This window comes from Octopus bimaculoides, chromosome 21, assembly GCF_046866305.1.
Source record: "Octopus bimaculoides isolate indiv1 chromosome 21, ASM4686630v1, whole genome shotgun sequence".
Lineage (NCBI taxonomy): Eukaryota > Metazoa > Mollusca > Cephalopoda > Octopoda > Octopodidae > Octopus > Octopus bimaculoides.
Window position 1 is genome coordinate 19,470,700 of NC_142948.1, and position 20,097 is coordinate 19,490,796.

General features: G+C 37.7%; 1 protein-coding gene across 2 annotated transcripts in view; it reads left to right on the forward strand.

Moving 5' to 3' along the window:
• The window catches only part of LOC106879982 (potassium voltage-gated channel subfamily KQT member 1), a 266,966-nt gene extending 247,097 nt beyond the window's left edge, over window positions 1–19,869 (forward strand). For both annotated transcript variants that reach the window (XM_089338860.1, XM_089338859.1), the window contains exon 15: window positions 17,280–19,869. In XM_089338860.1, coding sequence (XP_089194986.1) covers window positions 17,280–17,330 — 51 coding nt within the window. In that variant the 3' untranslated portion in view covers window positions 17,331–19,869. The remainder of the gene's footprint in view (window positions 1–17,279) is intronic.
• The last annotated feature ends 228 nt before the right edge of the window (window positions 19,870–20,097 follow it).

Below are 20,097 nucleotides of genomic sequence, written 5' to 3' on the forward strand. Positions count from 1 at the left end.
AAACCAAAATAATTACATTGTTTCCTTATGTTATATTTGTGGCAGAATGAATTCAGAGAATAATGCATATCAATTTAAGCCTACTATAATTTAGAGTGTAGCAGAGGAAAATAGTGGTGGGGTCAAGATATAGGAGTGGTGAGATAATTTTTTATTTTTATTTATAAGATTTTATACAACCATTTAAAATTAAATCCATTGGGAGTTGTTAGCTATGTTCCAGTTGATAGTGATAAATTAATTAGTCAGACAGCCTCCCAGACACTTATTTTACTGGGACCATATATCTAGCTTTATCTACAGTGAGAGAATGACTGATGAGGAAGAGGTGATGACTAGAAGAAGGAAGAATGTGGGTGGCTGGTCCTTATTTAGATTATCAAATAAAAGTGAAAAGCAAAAGAGGTTAAAATAAGCTCCAAGGGTGGGAATTAGAAATGATACAGGATGTGGTAATTCACAAGTTATTCAATTTATTATATTAATTGATACCTGGACATCTTTGTTACTCATTTGCATTATATATATATATATATATATATATATATATAACGCGTATATATATATATATATATATATATATATATATATAACGCGTATATATATATATATATATATATATATATATATATATATATATGAACCTGTATATATAAAAGGCAGGATGTGTGTGTGTGTACGTGAATGTAATTTATGCACGTCCACAAATTAGCACGCATGTCGCTCCAATTTTAGGAGGACATTCGTCATGACCCTAGCCAGAGGCACCAGTGAATAGCAGTAAAAATAAATTTTCAACCAAAACTTTTAACAATTTTCAAGTCGGAGAAATCACAATTGTTTACAAACAGGAGTTAAGTCCCTTTCTAGCGACGAGTAAGTTTTTGTTAAGACTTTTGTTCTTTTTTTTTTCCATCGAGGAAAAAAGTGTTTTGTTGATAGAAGGGCAACACACACACATATGAACATGTATGCGTACAAAAAATATGTGCGTACATATGTGTGTGTATGTGTGTGTGTGTATGTGTGTGCGTGTGTGTGTGTGTGTTGCCCATATATATATATATATATATATATATATATATATATATACATATATACATATACTTAAGACTTAGTTGTGATCCGCTTCTGACACAGAGAATCGGGAGCCCTTTTGAGCATTCTATTTTCCTTGCTGGAAGGGTTCCCAACCCATGGGCAAAGATGGGTTAGATGTTGGGGGTGGTGTTTTCAAAGGGCTGGCATGTGTAGCCTGATCACCTCTGCCGATCAAACTCCCGACCCATGCGCTCCAGTTGTGACACTGATTCTGCCCAAATCTGACGTCAATGTTACTTAGTTTGGTTTGAAATAAAGAACTTGATTAGCTTAATAATCTTAATTTAATCTCGGGCAAAGCCGGGCTATACTGCTAGTAATTGTTAATGAGGACAACAAACATTGTGTAAGTTTGTGACTATAACTTCCAGTGCATCTATACCTGCTGCTTTGTCATTTGCCCATCACCAAAGGACTTGGAGGTTGGTCTGGGATGGTGTGATGTCTTGACTTGCATGTGACATGGATCAAAGTGAGGGAGGGTTGCACAACATCATCTACCTCACTTTTACATCCCTTCCTATCTGATTCCAGTAACAAGACAAAGCGAAGAAGACTAGAGATATATACGCATATACATGAATATAAAATATTGTTCTATTATTGGTAGGATTGGGAAAAGAATTACTACATCCAACGAGAAATAAATATGATTCAATATACACAGGATTTAAATTTGAGCTACTATTAGTTTCATGTTGTGGAAACATGATTGTCATTCCACATATTTCTTTAACTTCCTCTCATCCTTTCTCTTCTTTTCAAACACCAACATCCTTGCGTCTTTCTTTTTCAAAGACCAGCCATATCGAATATTTGAGTCTGAAAGATTGCTAGGAAGCACATAGCATGCTCTACAAGCCTATCTGACCATCGTGCTTTCAAAGAATGAAACTAATAAAAACTCAAATTTAAATCTTGTGTATATTAAATGAAACATATATATATATATATATATATGTATATATATATATATATATATATATATATATATAGTAAAAAAGAATTTTGGTGAAGAGATTTTCCCCCATGTGGTCAGTTCTAGTGAAGAAATATTTAACAAAAGAAGTAAAATGTACACAATTTATATATTTCTAATATATTTTAAAGAAAAGAATAGTATGATAGTCTACTGTTTTCATGTTTCACTAATCAAGACATTGAAATTGGTGAAAGTATTGCAATTTCATATTTTCTTAAGGAATTTTTAGTCTGTGCTGCTTGTATGAAAGCTTGTTTGTAAATGCGGCTGAAACAAAAGTGACTCAAGGTCCAAAAGTTTTGTGCATGATATTTATTAAACTCTTATCTCTTGAGTCACTTTTGTAATTTTTCAGCTGATTAAAAAAATCTGTATATATATATATATATATATATATATATATATATATATATATATTCATGTATTAACTTCTATTTCTCCTCTGACACAAATGCATTCATACAAATAATAAACAAAATGAAATGTTATGATTCAAAACACAAAGTTACAACCTTGAAGATATGTTTCCAGTTTACCAATTAAAGCTGGGAATAACATGTTATGCATCATCCTGTCAGTTGTGCTGACACTGATGGAAAGCTGGAAGGATTTTATTTTTTTCTGCCAAGTAATCTAATGCCAGGTAAAGAACTTTTGAACTATTTACCATTTTATATCCACACCCCACACTCACCAGTTTCTACTCTCACCCATCCCTTTATAGCATTATTGCTTCAGCAATGAAGCAATATTCTAACTTTATACACTTTCCTGCAATACAGTATTAATGTAAAATAATGATCACCCCCCCCCCCATATATATATATATATATATATATATATTGAGGAGGAGACCCCCTTTGGTCATGAATGGGATTGCACCTAGAAAGTTACCCTCTGAAGCACAAGTCTGGGCAAGGTTGTTTGTGGAAGGCCAGCAATCACCCATGCATACCACCCTCCCCTCTCCACACCACCGATGTTATCCAAGGGAAAAGCAAAGGCCGATACAGCTTGGCACCAGTGATGTCGCAACTCATTTCTACAGCTGAGTGAACTGGAGCAACGTGAAATAAAGTGTCTTGCTCAAGAACACAACATGCAGCCCGATCCGGGAATTTAACTCACAATCTCAAGATTGTAGGCTCAAAGCTCTGACCACTGAGCCATGTGCTTATATATATATATATATGCATGCATTCAAACACACATGCTCAAACATGAATACATATAACAGGCATTGTTCTCCCAGTCAGTGTCCTGCATATCACAGGCCTTTAATGAGGACTTGACACAGTCCTTAAAGCGCAGCCTTGGTTTCTGCCGGAGTCTCCTTCCATTCACAAGTTCTCCATAGAGCAAGAGCAAAAAGTTCACCAGGGAACGATGGAGTGAGCTACAAGGTATGTAAATATTGCCCGAAATTACGTTTGCAGCTGTTTAGACTGATAAGAGAAATGTGGAAGAAGAAAGACGTAGCAGAATGATGGTGTGTAGCTGAAGGTATCTATCTACCTAAAGAAAAAGATGCAAAAACACTAGGACAATTTAGACCAGTTTTATTATTAAATACTGACGGGAAAATCATGTTTGGAATTATTGCTAGATGAATCATAAGATTCATACAGCATAACGGGTACGTTAATGAAGCAATCCAAAAAGCAGGAATCCCCGGAATCCCTGGGTGCATAGAACATGCATTTGCCATCTGGGAAGTTATCAAAAGTTATCAAAACAACTGAAGAAAAACCTGTACATTGTTTGGCTAGATCTTGCCAATGCATATGGATCTGTCCTGCACGTGCTAATCAAAGCAGTGATGGACTTCTTTTGGATTCCAAAAGATGTTCAACAAATGCTCATGCTCTACTACGACAACTTGAGGATGAGATTTACAGCAGGAAAGTTCACAACGGAGTGGCAACGGCTAGAAGTAGGTATTGCAACTGGATGTACGATATCAGTCATCTTATTCGTGCTAGTTATGGGGGTGTTACTTAGATCTACAAACTGTGAGAAAGCTGTTACAAAGACACCATTAAGGGCTTTTATGGATGACGTTACTGTATTATCGGAAAGTAGAGAAGCAGCAGAGGGAATGTTAGAGCGGTTGGATGAACTAATAGGATGGGCAGTAAACTTTCTGAAAATTTTCACACATTCTTCTTCTTAATATTATATATACAGTAACTGTGGGTATCCTATCAACTTTTTTCAATTATAACAGTTAAAAAATCAATTAGTAGCACAAATGTCAGACATCCATATTTTCAATTTGAAGATAACTGCAGATCTTTCAATATGTTTATTGAGTAGAAAGACGCCAATTTCATTTTCTGTCAAACAGTTACCTCAGCAGGATTAGTTGTCCATTTTTGTGAGCCATAGTGTAAAGCTGTAATTTACATAATTATGGTAAATAGACCCTAGGAGGGTAAATTATGCATGAAGTTCTAATTATAGATGCTAGTAGTTATACTTCTAAGTAGTGGGAGCATATCATAATTAACAAATAGTTTGTTTGCATGCACTTACCAAATTTAAGGCACTACATACACAACTATTGCACTCTAGTGATCATGCATATCACTCTTCACACATGCCCCTTACACAAAGCCATTGCATGCACCAACGTTCACATGCATCCATTGATTGCACTTAATTGCTACAACTATCAACCACTGACCATCACCCAAACGTACCCATTGCACACAGCTATCACAATCACAGACGAATGAAATGGTTGTCTGTGTAATAAATGTGTGTGAGTGATGGTTGTTTGGTGGCTTCATTTGAAGGCTGTATGTATGTTGATGACTGTATTTGAAGGTTATCTGTGTGACAACTGTGTATATGATGGCTATATGTTTGATGAATGTCTGTGTGACAGTTGTGTGTGTACATGTGTATATTATGGTTAAGTGTGTAATGGTTGTGTATGTAATGGTTGTGTAAGTGATTGTTGTGTGTGATCGATGGAGTGTAATGTATGTCTTTGTCGGTAACAGCATGATATCAGCATATTTCACGACTTTGTGTGATGGCTGTGTATGATGGCTGGTGGCTGGTACGTGTGACAACAGTATATGTAATGGCATGGTAGCTATCACTCACATAGCAACCACAAATGGATCATTTGTGGTGACGATGTGAGTGATGGCATTGTGTGTGTGTGCATGCAGGATGTATATGTGGGATGACTGTGTGTGAGATGTGTATGTTTATGATGACTGGCTGGCTTGATTGTTGTGAGTGATATCTCTGTATATGATAGCTGTGTCTGTATAGTAGTTGTGTGTATATGTGTGTGTATATGCACACATGTATGTGTGTATATGGCTGTGTGTATATGACAGATAGGTGTCATGACTGTGTGACCTTTGTATTTGATGACTATTTACAATGGCTGTGTCAGTGTGATAGCCATTTGAATTCGCTGCTCCTGCCAGTGCCAATACATTCACCTCCATGATGCCAAACACCATTACAATGACTTCATCTACAGACACTGACCATGTCCTAGCTTGAAAGGGACATCCCCTCCCCAACTTACAGAATTGGAAATTCTCTTGTTCTGCTACTAATTGTGGTAGACTTTTGCCAAGCAGCCAGCAAACAAATCTGGCCAATAACCATAAAATTCACAGAATACAAACCAGACAACTTGGCCCTTGTGCAGCTACTCACTACCTCTTGTATCTCAGTTGCTGTTATTGGCCTTTTGCAGCCAATAACTTTCAGCCTTGTCCACCAGAGAGGCAATCTGCTTTTCTTGTTTGGTTAAAGGAAGAGGACAGTGAAGCAATTATCACTATGGACTCAGCTGACTTACCAGATCAGTCCCAAACATGACAGCAGTTGTTCAACTTCAACATAACACTACAAGTCAGCAATGCTGGGACATTGAGCAATTGTCTGCAGTACAGTTTTGTTGCTCTACGTTCATCTGGTAGCACCCATCAGTAGTAATGCCAGGCCAACAACTCCTAGAAATTCTCCATAGTAGTTCTCAATCCAAAAGTCCTATAGAGTAGCCAATTAATTTTTGTTGATGCTCTGAGTCTCCTTAAGACCATTGCCTCTCTTGTGTAAGCACTCATTACCTCCTGTATTGCAGCAGCCATTATTAGCTTTCTGAAGAACCTAATGTCTTCTGCTGAGAGTCAGTTATTTACTGGCCATCAAAGTAGGAACTAAAGTCTGCTATCATCTCTGATCCATCGCTTTTTCCAAAAGTGAAGAGAAGTGCTACTCAGAACCAATTAATATATGTCTGTACCAATCTGTCAAAGATCTGGTTGTGGTTTTGTTTCCGCATTGTGCCTCTGTCACTCAGGCTAACAAACCTTAGCTCTGACAACATAGCCATTGTTTTCATGTTGAAAAAATAGTCAGAGGACATTCTCAACACTAGTATCATCATCATCATCATCATCATCATCATCATCATCATCATCATCATCATCATCATCATCATCATCATTTAACGTCCATTGTCCATGCTGGCATGGGTTGGATGGTTTGACCAGGGCTGGCAAGCTGGAAGGCTGTACCAGACTCCAGTATCACAATGCCTTTACTAATCTCCTGTTTTAGATTGTTATCTAGTTCTCCCTCTATTCTGTTTCTCTCTATTGCTTGCTCTTAGCTAAATACTATCAATTCTGATCTAATCACCCTCTTTAGAACCCCCACAGTCGGTCTTTGATGAATACTTCTGTCAACTGCTTCTAAAGTAATTCACAAATCTGGTTTCTGAATCTTTACATGCCAGTAAGGACACATTCAACTTCTAGTTACTGGGATCCTGTCTATTGGCCCTATCTAAATTGACTGATCACAAATCTGTTGTCAGATAGTTTGAATTGTGGACATCTTATGATATCCCTTTCCACTAGCCTAACAAATACTTTAGCTAGATATGAGCTGGATAACTTGCTGTGGTTGCTCCATACCCACACAAGCACACCAAGAAAATGCAGTCTGTGCTTGTCCAACAGTTGGAAACTTCTGGGCAGGTTTTTGAGGCTTTTAGACTTCCTTCTTCTATGAATGAGCACCACAAAATCCTTCTGTGTGTCTAAGACACAATTCCAATTCCCCACTAATAGTAATTATCAAGACATCCTAGAAGGACTTCTAGATGTTTGAAGGAACCTGGCCTTCCTACCCCTGTTGGGAGCATAGATGACTGTTAATTGAGAGACACCACCTCTACTGCTTTTTATATCAAGGACACTAACTTACGTAAAGGATCCAATGTCTGTAGGATACTTTTTTAACATGAAGATAAATGTTTGCGTTGGTTTGAATTAATGGTCAGTCTTGGAGTAAGGATTTGAGAGATGTTTATCTAAGCTTCTTACCCTTTGTAACCATGTTTTTGTTTTCAATTACCTCCTACACCAAACCCCTGCTACTTTTTCGAACAACTGTAAAGTTGATGGTTTGGCTTGTATATTTGGTTGTATGTGTTGTGTTTGTTGTTGTCATTGTTCATCCTGTATTGCTTTTGTTTTAGTGCTTCTTTTTATAGCTATGGTTGTGGTTGAATTTATGAATACTGGTTTTGTTTTTGCTGGAGTTTTGGGGACGGTGCTGGTATTATTGGTGAATGGTTTAGAGATGGGTTTTCTCTCTCTGGCTTTTTAGCTTTTCACTTGGGGTAGCCTTCTTTTTAGAGTTGTTTTCCTCTTAACCCAACTCATGTCTTTTGCAGCTGTTTGTCTCTAAAGGTGTCTGTATCCACTAACTTTGTGTCAGGAAAAAGGTGGATCTGTGTGTGTGTGAGTATGTAATCAATTCACTGAATTTTGGGTCTGCTGATGAGTTACCTTTTTTGTTTGTAGGACTGGCTGTTGTGGAGTATCTAATTCTTGATTTGTGCTGCTTGTCTCCACTGCTGCTGCTGTTGTTTTTGTTGCAGATCCTGCTTTTGGAGTTGTTTCTGCAGTTGTTGTTAAAGTTGCTAGTTGTGCTTCTGTTGCTACTGTTTGTGTAGTGGTTGCTGTGATTGTGGTATTGGTAGCAGTATAGGCTTTCCTCCAGCTCCCCTTTGTTGTTGCACCAGAAGGCTTTTAAGTGGGAGTTTCTCCCACATGTATAGCATCTGGATTTTCTGCCTTTCACTATGACATGCATTTGTGCCAGTTTGGCAGTTCAATATAATCAAACTCTCCAACCCAATCGCAGACCAATTTTCTTCTTTTTTTTTTTATATATCAAGCATAGTATCCGATTTTTCCGTTACTATGCATATTCACTAGATATCTGATAGTACATCTGATACTTTAATTTTTACTGTATACCAACAAAAATATGTGGGCAGGAGAAATAGATCCTTGTATTTGCTGTGGCTTATATGTTTCTCTCTGGTTTGTGAGGAATCTCACATTCACAAAGCCATAATACCATCCTTGATTTACAATTTCTATGTCAGACGATAACCCCATTAGCCTTTTTTCAATTTGGATGTTTGTGATATTAAAAACCTATTGATTCTTAGTAGAAGCATTGCTATATAACAGATATTCTAACAGTTCTTTCCATTAGTTCTGAAGAGTCTGAAAGCTGGGCTTCTCTGTTGCCTCCATTGCAGAGCTTATCTGTGTTGTTTAGGTTTCTGTGTTTTTCTTTCAAGGAAACCTATTTCTGAAACTTTGTTACCCTTACAAAACAATTGTTGCTACTGTTGTTGTTCTCAGTGGTCGTTGTGGTGTTTCCAAATGCCAAAGCAAAAGTGGTAACAACAATGACTGTGATGGTAGCTGATGTGGTAAGGTTGATGGTTGCCAAAATGGTGTTTATGTTGTTGGTATGGCTGGACACCAAAGGCTGAAATCTGTCAATATTGTTACTAATGTTACTGTATTTATTATTTTATCCTGTTCTCTTTGTTGTTGTTGTTGTTAGTGGTGAAGGTAGTACTGTTGTGTTTGCCATTGCCCATGTGACAGCTGTTGTTTTTACCTTTATGTCCATGTTATGATTTTATTTTATTTTCTGTCATCAAGGCAATGACATTATTATCAAATTCATACTCTGTTTCTAGAATGACATTTGAAATTCTGAGAGGAAATTCTCTCTTATTTCATTTTTTCATTTGCTACACTTTCACTCTTTCACCATCTTGCTTTTGTGTGTCAAACCTATTTCATATCATAGTTCTCATCATCTCACAATGGTAAAAAAAAAAAAAATGGAAACATGATATTTTATCAAAGACTTAGGGAACTGAAAATCAGTGTGTCTTAATATTCAGCAGTAAATATAATAATAATGATGATAATGAAGATGAAGATTTCTTTAATTTGCCACATAAGCATCAAATGAAGGAACATTACATATACAGTTTAGAGTTTGTGTAACAGTTACATAAAAAAAATGGAGAAAGGGAAAGGAGGGGGTAATGATATTAAAAGTACACAGAGTATACAAAACACACATATACAAAAGAGTTTACAAAGCAACTAAGGCCAATCAAGGAATTCCACAGATCCAAGGGCACAAACCTTCACACAACTATTGTTTTCCAGCTTATAGGCACAGCCTTAGAGTAAATTCATTCACCTTAACCATTTTTCCCACAGTAACTCATCTGTTAACAAATTTGCTGGGGAGGAACACTACTCTCTCCATTTCCTTCATATAAGATTTATCCTATGCAAGTTAGCAATGCTCAGGCACTGCATGAGTGTGTGAAATATGATTTTGTTGCTTTGTGTGCATCTCAGACAAACATGCCTGGTGGTGCTTCTTTGCCTGTAGAGTTAATCTTGAACTGGTAGTGCCCTTTAGTTGTACTCCCAGGCTAGGCTAGGGATTTTGGAAGTTATCCATGATAGCATAGTTCCTAGCTTGAAACTCCTCCAAAACAGACCAGCCACTTCATCCTCATTAATGCCTGGAGTTTTCCTGAGAATGTCACTACTGTCACCATCCTAGATTTCTTTATATTGCTAATGTAGAACTTCCATGGAGTGCATTGCCCAAATGGCAGCATGCTTTGAGAGCTTGAAAACATGCCAGGTGTTGGCATCTACTAATTATTGTTCCTAAATTATTCACAAGGCTAACAATTTTTTAGGAGAGGGTTTAGTTGTTTAAATAGCTACTTTATTTTATCAAATACCAAAGGATGAAAGGCAAAGATGATCTGGGTGGGATTTGAACTCAGAATATAAAAAGTAAGGTATGATGATTCTAAGGAGGAAGCTGGGTGTATATTCTCTGAAGAGCAGTCAAGAAGAACAACAGCAACGGTAAACTATCTTATATGTTGTTATCTTAGGTTTATGCTACTGTATAGGTAAAGAATATATTCTATATATTTACAATGTTAATGCAGCATAAGGCAGTGATCTGGTAGAAATGTTAGCATGCTGGGCAAAATGCTTAGCAGCACTTTATCTATCTTTATGCTTTGAGCTCAAATTTCACTGAGGTCAACTTTGCTTTTCATCCTTTCAGAGTGACAATAAATTAAGTACCAGTTGAACATTGGGGTCGGTTTAATCAACTTACCCTGCCCCCTCACGAAATTGCTGGCCTTGTGCCAGAATTTGAAATCAGTATTTGTGTAGCAATGTTTCAGGCTAGTATGTTGTTGAGATATGTACAATATATAGTTAAAATACTTTCCAAAAGCTTTTAACTCTCCTACACCCTTATATATATTTATGTGTGTGTGTGTGTGTGTGTAAGCGAGAGAGAGAGTATGCATGTATCCTTGTCATCATCATCATCATCATCATCATCATCATCTTGTATCTGTTTCTCCATGCTTGCATGGGCTGGATGGATCTTTTTCAGCACAGTGTTTGCCCTTTTGTTGCTGTTCTTTGTCATCTTCATGAGGTATCACCTTTCACCCCTTCTCATATCTTCCTGCATTTTTCTCTTCTGCAAGTCCCTTCAATTCAGCCCATTGTTTACTCTGCTAGTCTTCTGCTCCACCAGACCTACTTTTGATGCTTAGAGCCTATTTAATCACTAGGCAGGGGGACTTATTCACTTGACATATACTGGTGAGCTTATGTGACTAATGTCTTGGAGCCAACCTTCCTCCAAGCATTGTATGTTTTAGTTGCAGGACCATCTTCTGGTATTCCACCCATAATTGGGGCCATTGACAGGTACTACCACCCTTGCAACATTTAACATCCTGCTACCATTTAATATCACATTTCATACATACCCCACGATGCTAAGTAATTTTCCCCTGGACTTTGTCCTTCTGACTATGCTTACTTTTCTGTTGTTTAGGTCCTCTGGATGATAGATGTAAACTATTTCTAGGGCATTTCTAGGTATTTGATACATGCTTCATGTGGGCATGTGTGTGTGTGTGTGTGTGAGAGAGAGAGAGAGAGAGAGAGAGAGAGAGAGAGAGAGAGAGAGAGAAAGAGAGACAGACAGAGAGTAAAATTGATTCATATTCAAAAAGGTGCTTTTGGCAATATTCTTTTGCAGTTTCTCTATGCTTTTTCTCACACTTTTTGGGAAAGAAAGCAATTTTTATTCTTGTATACATATAATTCATAAATATGAAACAAACACACACATATACATATTTGTATGTGTGTGTGTGTGTGTGTGTGTGTGTGTGTGTGTGTGTGTGTGTGCTTGTTGTGTGTTTAATATATATCCACACACACACACACACACACACACACTCACGTAATGTAAAATAGGGCTGTTATTCCAAGAGAATGGATCATTAGCCACAGACCCAAAAAGGATAAGTGAAAAGCTCAGTGAACAGTTTAAGTGTCTTCACCTCTCCACTTGGACAGATGCTGATAAAAATCCTGGCTGAATTCTTCAATATTGTAGCCCTACAGACAAAGGTGGCAGATATCATAGCAGCCATAGCTGAAATGAGCTTAAGCTCAGCAACTGGTCCCAATGGTTTTCCATCTATTCTCCTGATGTCATGTAATCAGGCTTTAGCAGAACCAGTTCAGATACTTTTTCAGAGTTTCCTTGTAAGTGGTAAACTTCTTAAAAAAATTAATGAAGGCCTTATATATCCTATCCACAAAGGTGGGAGCAGAGTAAAGGTTAAATGCTACAGGCCAATCTCAACTTCAAATATCAGTAAAATCATGGAACGAATCATCAGAAAGAAACTAGATGAAAATGATTTACTGAACAATACTAAGGAAGAAGCTGCTTCACACGGCTCTAAAAGCATTACGATTGGGTTTTGAAACAGTTGCTGAACCATTGATATATGACTTTGCAATATCAGTATGATATATCTTGACTTTGCAAAGGCCTTTGATAAAGTAGAACATGGTATATGTCACAAGCTGTGAGACCTTGACATGGCTAGTAGACTGGGAGATTTTCTGCATGGCTTCCTAAAAGATAGAAGTCAGGCAGTTACAGCCAATGATGCCCTCTCTGAGGAAACACAAATCCTGAGTGGTGTCCCTTGGAAACTCTCTTGGAGTCATACTGTTTATAATAGCTCCTTTAGACATACCCACAGCCACTCAGATAGCCAGTGTCACTAGCTATGCCAATGATACAAAATTATCACAAGCAATAAAGAACCCTGATGATGTTGTAAGCTACATGTAATATACGAGTGGGCTGAAGAAAGCAACATTCAGTTTGATGCTGGAAAATTTCAACCACTGTGTTATCAGAATGTGTAATGAAGCACCATTTCATATGCACATTACTAAGATAGCAACAAAGTTCATACAACTGGTAGGATGGATACTGTATTTAAGTGTGGAAAGGTGATACGCGATCACGTCATAAACGTAATTCTACAGTTCTTAGTAAACTAATTTGGCATCTCAAAGACTCTAATAAACAATTTTCTTTAGATTGGAAAATTTTATCAGGATCATTTCCCTATGATAAAGGGAAATTATTCTGTCCTCTTTGTATGGACGAACAACTATTTATCCTCTTTTCCAAACATACATGTGTGACCATTTTGGAATCATAATGAACCGCACAACAGCCTACTATCCACAAGCCACCGGGTTAGTGGAGAGATTTTACCGCCGCCTGAAGGAATCCCTGACAACCAGACTTAACGGGCCCAATTTGGATTGATTAACTTCCATGGGTGATGCTGGGAATCCGCATTGCTCCAAAAGAAAATCTCTACAATTCCCCCACGGAAATATGTATGGTTCCCCTCATACAGTACCGGGTCTGACTTCGAATACGAAGTCAGACCCGGATGTCAAAAGGTACCTCGCTCAATTGAGAGACAGCGTAGGCCAGTTGCGCCCTATTTCCATATCAACATACGGCACACCCAGATCATCCGTACCAAACGACCTCCACACAGCTAAATTTGTGTTCGTTCAACATGATACACGACCAAAACCCCTCCAGTCACCCTACGATGGTCCATATGAAGTTATATGCCCGGGAGACAAGTCATTTCAATTCCTAGTTGGCGGATGACAAGACACATGAAACCTGTTCATCTCGATATTGACAGCCCCATTCAGGTAGCTCAACCACCAAACAGAGGCCGCCCCAGGCAGATTGCACCAACCCTTGGCAAGGAACAATCACCAAAGAGCCGAGTAACCACACGCAAAGGCAGGACAATTAAAACGCCTTCCCGGTTCCAATGACAGTTAACATTTCTTGGGGGCAGGATTTAAGACAGACGTACTGTAGACAGGAACTTCGCTGTGGGCTAGCTATCGGGCTAGACTGCAGCAGGATTCGAAGAGATAGAAGTAACTGGTAGCTATCGCTTTGATGTACTTAAAGGAATAAATCTTTCACTAATACATTCTCATCTCCATGAGTTTATTTGTGTATAGCTTAACAAGACTATAAAGGATTATCAATCCGGGCAAAACACTTTATAAATCTTCTGTTAGTACACCGGGCTTACAATATTGTTTAGATTAGTAAAGAATTCCGTGTATTCTTGTGGCAGGGCTTGAGGTTATAGTTCATAGCCATTCTATATAGTAAATCCATGCATGTGTTCCAGTTATGCTGGATTTTACACAGGGTGGTATACAAGACAAGGCATAAATAATGGTCATTTCGTATTACTATATTGTACTAAATTTGACTTATAGCTGTTTCCAGTAGCCTGATAGATTTACTCAATTGGCTCATTAATCGGTTGTTCTGCTTGACTCTAACAAAAGTAACATTAATTCTCTTGGTCATTCAATTTTCTCAACCGATTAATAGGCCAGCTGAGTAAATCTATCAATAACGAACTTATAATGACTATTAGCAACAGCTGTAAGTCAAATTTAGTAAAATAGAGTAATATGTAAGGATCATTATTTATGACTTGTCTTATATAAGTGAGTGAGTACAAACACTTATGTAGAAATATTCGTGTGTAATCTTACCTGCGCTCTGTAGCTCAAGTTTCCAATAATATGATACCTTGCCGTCATATAAGCGTTAATTACGTACGTTCAAATATCAGACTGACCACTATGGTCACCATATATATTTACAGGCGCAGGAGTGGATGTGTGGTAACTTCGAGTTTTCACTTGAAAATAGCTGACAACAAAAACAAAACACAGCTTCTTTCGATGGAGAGTATATCATCCAAGTTCTCAAGATTCCCCCAACCCCGTTTTGTAAAGTTAAAAAAAGAAAAACAGTTTCTTGACAGTTTTCTAGTCTCTCCTTTCAGTTTTATTATTTGTCCTGGACGTACTTCTTTGAATTCACTGCCAATATCTTGCACAGCCTTCGATCCTTGTTGCACAAAGATTTCCCGAACACCGTCACCGTGATTAAACTTAGCAGACCACATCCCAATGTCTTTCAAATTAATATTAGAGTTTTGTTCTTCAGTAGTTTGTACTAGATCAGCATCATCATCTTCTATTTTCTTTTCAAGTTGCACTTCATTAACATCATTTCCATGATCTTCTACAGTAATACCAGTTTCATCTGGACGGTTGGGTCTGATGACAAATTTAATTATGGCACCTTCATTTCGCCTTTCTTCTTCTTCTTTCGTTTTTCTTCCTTTTTTTTTTTCGAAATGTTGCACCGCTATCCTTAATTCACTTCATCTCAAATTATATCAGTAATAGCGTAAATCTATATGAATAAAAGCAAACAGAGTATAGACCAACCTAAAAAAAATAATCAACTTTCTGAATATCATCGACACACTGTCTTATCCAGTAACACACAACATTACTGTATTAACAATATTATACTGTATATTACACAATATTAACACAAAAATACAAGTTTACTGATGATAAATTTAAATTTTAAGGAAATTTTAATAGCTACTATACATTATTAAAGTCTATAATATTTATGGTGCATTTTTATTAATGATACTAATATTAATAAATACAAATAAATTGTGCCACTCTCCCCGCCCCCTCTTGGTACGCACTGGGCCGGTTTATGGGATAACCTTAAATTGCCCGTCCATAAAGCTAAGCTCTTTATGGACGTGACATCTAAGGTAATCTCGTAAAACGGCCTTATCTAACTTCTTATATATATATATATATATATATATATATATATATATATATATATATATATATATATATATATATATATATATAATATATATATATATATATATATATATATATATATATATATATATATATATATATATATATATACATATATATGTATGTATGTATATAAGAAGTTACTTAGGAAGTATAAAGGGAAATATGAGAATAAAAATAGAAATATGTTGGATGATGCAGTTGCAGTTCCATTATCCAAGGAAAGTGCTATATAGAATGGGTAGAGACGCTCCTTGTCCATGGTATGTAAATTCCGATAGGAGTTCATATTTTGTTATTACAAATGGATAGTTTGGAGATATTAATTCCATGTGCTGTTCATTCAAAGGGGTCTTGTATAAACAGCACATGGAATTAATATCTCCAAACTATCCATTTGTAATAACAAAATATGAACTCCTATCGGAATTTACATACCATGGACAAGGAGCCTCTCTACCCATTCTACATAGCACTTTCCTTGGATAATGGAACTGCAACTGCAACATATATTTTTATTTTTATTCTCTTATTTCCCTTTATACTTCCTATATCTCTCACTTTCCAAGATAACTTCTCATATTGAACTCTATTATTTCCTTCTATTTAACTTTCTCATCGTCTCTGATGATGGGATATCCTTTATATCCCAGAAACAGCTGTAAGACTACCTTTCTTTTTATAAATGCCCTAGTAATTTCACACTGCCTTGGCTTTATTGTCTCATTTTATTTAACACACACACACACACACACACACACACACACACACACGCACACTCATGCAAACATTTTATTTGACATTTGTTAATCTTTCTATTTGATTTATTTTCTGTTTTTACTATAAAAGATTTTTATCTTTTTATTGTTTTTTTAACTTTCTTTAATCTATAAACGTCCCTTTTCTATGCTCTATTGGACGCTTTTAACCGAGCAGAGTATCGGAGGTTATCAGACTTTGAATATATCCCGAGTCACAAATTATGCTGAAACAATACTCCCTTCTGTGATTATCGAGAAGATGGTAGAAAAGGCGTGTGATTCGGTGTTCATTAAAATACCTGGTGGTTCGTACCTGGTGAAGAATCAGATTACATCATAAATTATGAAGTATCTGCACTCATAATAAGATTATTTTTCAGCCTCGGAATCGTACATGTGCTTAATTGCATTTGTCCATTACCTTTGTATTGTATGTTATTTATCGCTTAATGCTCAACGTAAGTTGCTACTGAATCTGGAACCGTTAGTAAGATTACTCTATTAATTTTGATATGCATGTATATATATATATATATATATATATATATATATATATATATATAGATATGCAGGGCAGGGAATCGTCAATTAGTAATAAAATTAATAATTAACAATTTTGCCGGGTAGCTCAGTATGAAAAAACCTTTTCGGTAAAAAACATTTATAATCATAAATATATAGGGATTGACAGTAACCTGCTTCTCCAACATACTGAGAATTCAGAAATAGCAGTCAAAGAACTACTGTTCTGTGTGTATCAAAAATATCGCTATCAATCTGGAGTAATAATTTGTAGCTTTGAAATCAGTAGTTCTTTGACTGCTATTTCTGAATTCTCAGTATGTTGGAGAAGCAGGTTACTGTCAATCCCTATATATTTATGATTATATATATATATATATATAGGACTTCTTTCTGTTTCAGTTTTCGTCTACCAAATCCACTCACAAAGCTCTAGTCGGCTCGAGACTATAGTAGGAGACATTTGCCCAAGGTGCCATGCAGTGGAATCGAACCCGGAACTACGTGGCTGGTAAATGTGCAGGTATAGGTGTATGAATAAAAAAAGTGCACTTGTTTGTTTACATCTTTGCTAATCTACACTCTTCACTTAGTTTAGATTTCCCGCATCACAAAATCACCTACTGACTTTTCACCTTCGAAGAGGTGTGGACAAAGGGAGTCCTTAAATGGAAAAAAGAAACAAAAAACAAACAAAAAAGACATAATGGCAACCACCTTTGAAAAAAAAAAAACATTCAATAATATATTTTTCTAACCCAAGCTAGCATAGAAAAGGGGATATAAAACAAATAAACGAACGAATACACACGCACGCGCGTGTGTACATATATAGTGTCTGCAGTGGTGGTTAGACTGGGATCGATTGAGACATGTGGTTGATGAATAAGGCTGAAGTGCTCTTTCCAGCATTCGAGACAGGCGGTTTCTGTTGTGATGACGTTGCCATAGTATCCTTCCCCAGGGCTGTCCTGAACGGGGAACCGGTACGAGCTCTACAGAGCATGGTGAACACCAACCTGATGTCGTTGTTCCTTGCCTGCAGGTGCTCGGCTTCTTCCGCCCAAAACTTCTCCCCGTCAACTGTGATGACCTTGTAAATCCGGTTGAGCTGGCGGTACTCATTCGTGTCGTCGTGCAAACGAGCCTTGCGACGGCATTTCTTTGCCTTTAGCGTTCGCAAGGAAATCCAGGGCTGCTTGGGAAGGGGTCTTGAGTTTACCAGGACGTCATGGGTAGACTGGTTGACGCTTGATTTGAAGATCTCTAAATTGTCACTCTCATCCTCGACCAGGGCACTGAAGCGAATATAGAAGCAATGTTGGGATCACGAAAATAAGAAGAGTCAGGGTGGGGCTGGTACTTGGTGGCACGATCTGTCCGCAACTTCAGCTTGAGTTTTGCAGCCAGCAATCTATAGTCGGTATTGCCGAGTTGAGCTCCTCTATAGACCCACCAGTTGGTGACAAATGATATCCAGCGGCGGGAGATGATGTGGTCGATCGCTATCCGGACCGTGCCAAGTCCAGCAATGGCTAAGTTTGTGGTAGAACCAGGTGTCGGCGATATAGAGGTTGTTGTAGTGGCATAGGAATAGCAGACGATTATCATTGTCATTGGTAGATGGAGCGGCGAAAGTTGTGCCAATGGGTTGAGTTTGGAGTGGGTTGATTGAAGGGAGTCTGGGGTGAAAGGAGATTGGCGTCCGTCAAGATCGTTATGTCGTGGGGGGTGGGATTTGTCCTAAAACCTGTTGGGGTTGGTTGTAGTAATCATCCTTGACTGTGTCCTCTGCGACGTCTGTAGGCATCTTCTCGTGTCCATGGTGAAAACGGGCGGACAGCAAGCATAGCTCACCAGGTTGCAGCTGATGTGCGACTTGCAGACGTGCATGAGTGTAGTAGTCTCCTGCGATGAGCCCACCACTGCCGGGCCAGCGTGTTTCGCAGAGTCCTGCCAAGGTGATGTTGTAGCGGGGTAGCTCTCGGACCGCCTTTATATCGTCTTCGTTGACCTCAAAGCGACATTCGACATGGTCGACCTCGCATCCCTCTGGAAAATTCTGAAGCTCGTCGGCGCGCCACTCTACGTCACTGTCCTGCCCCAATGGCAATGCCGAGAGCTGCGTGCGGGTGAACGGAAAGGATTCTGACTGGCTTCTCATCGACAGCGGGGTCAGACAGGGCTGCGTGGCTTCCCCCCGACCTTTTCAACTGTGTCATCAATTATCTGATGATCAATCTTTGGGAGTGAGTTTCTGGCATTACCTACGGGAACTACCACTTTATCGACCGGGAGTGTGCGGACGATAACCACCCTAATCATCAACTCGATTGACCTGCTCAGGGACTCACTAACCAGATACTAACCGAGAGGAATCAACAAAGCTTGGCCTTCAAGTGAGCTAGGCGAAGACCAAGCCGATGCATGTCGACATTGATATAAATATATATTTATTTATCGATATGTGTGTGTGTGTGTGTGTGTGTGTATGTACGTATGTTTGTATGTGTGCGTGAATAGTTGTATATGTGTATACATCCATACATATACTCATAAATATGCATACACACATTCACATTTGTGAAAGAAATTTATCTCACAAAGGGAAACAATAAAAATGGGGAAAATGTGTTTCTTTTATACAAATTTGTCTATTCTACGGAGAAATGGATGAAAATAAAAAATCGGTGTTTCTTGAACACGGATTTCATTTGGCTATGGTTTGGCATCTGGCAAAAAGGATGTTCCTTAAATATAAAACGTCATCTGTAAGCTATTTTTATCACAAATTTCAATATTTTTTCTGTTTTTGTAATTTTTTTGTCAATCACCTGAATATTTTGTAAAATTTTCATTGGATATTTTTGCAGTGAAATCCACCAATCTTTGCACTTTATAGCTTCCCTAATGAACATTCAAAATTAGCATGTTTACGTGTAAGAATAGAAACATGTACATCAGTTATCAATAAAATCTGTATTCATAGCTTGCTCTTCTTTGCATTCTGTCTTTATTCAAATTCCTATTTGTTTAACTCTACTTTTTGTCTTTCTATCTGTCTGTCTGCCTATTGTTTGTTTGCAGAATGACTTCGATCTTTCCTACACCAGATCAGACTACATGTCTTCTATCTCAATGTCGGAGAAACTTCTGACAAACAAGACCCCTTCGAGGGCCTGAGTCACGGGTTATCTTATTTGACCCCTTCCTCGAGCCA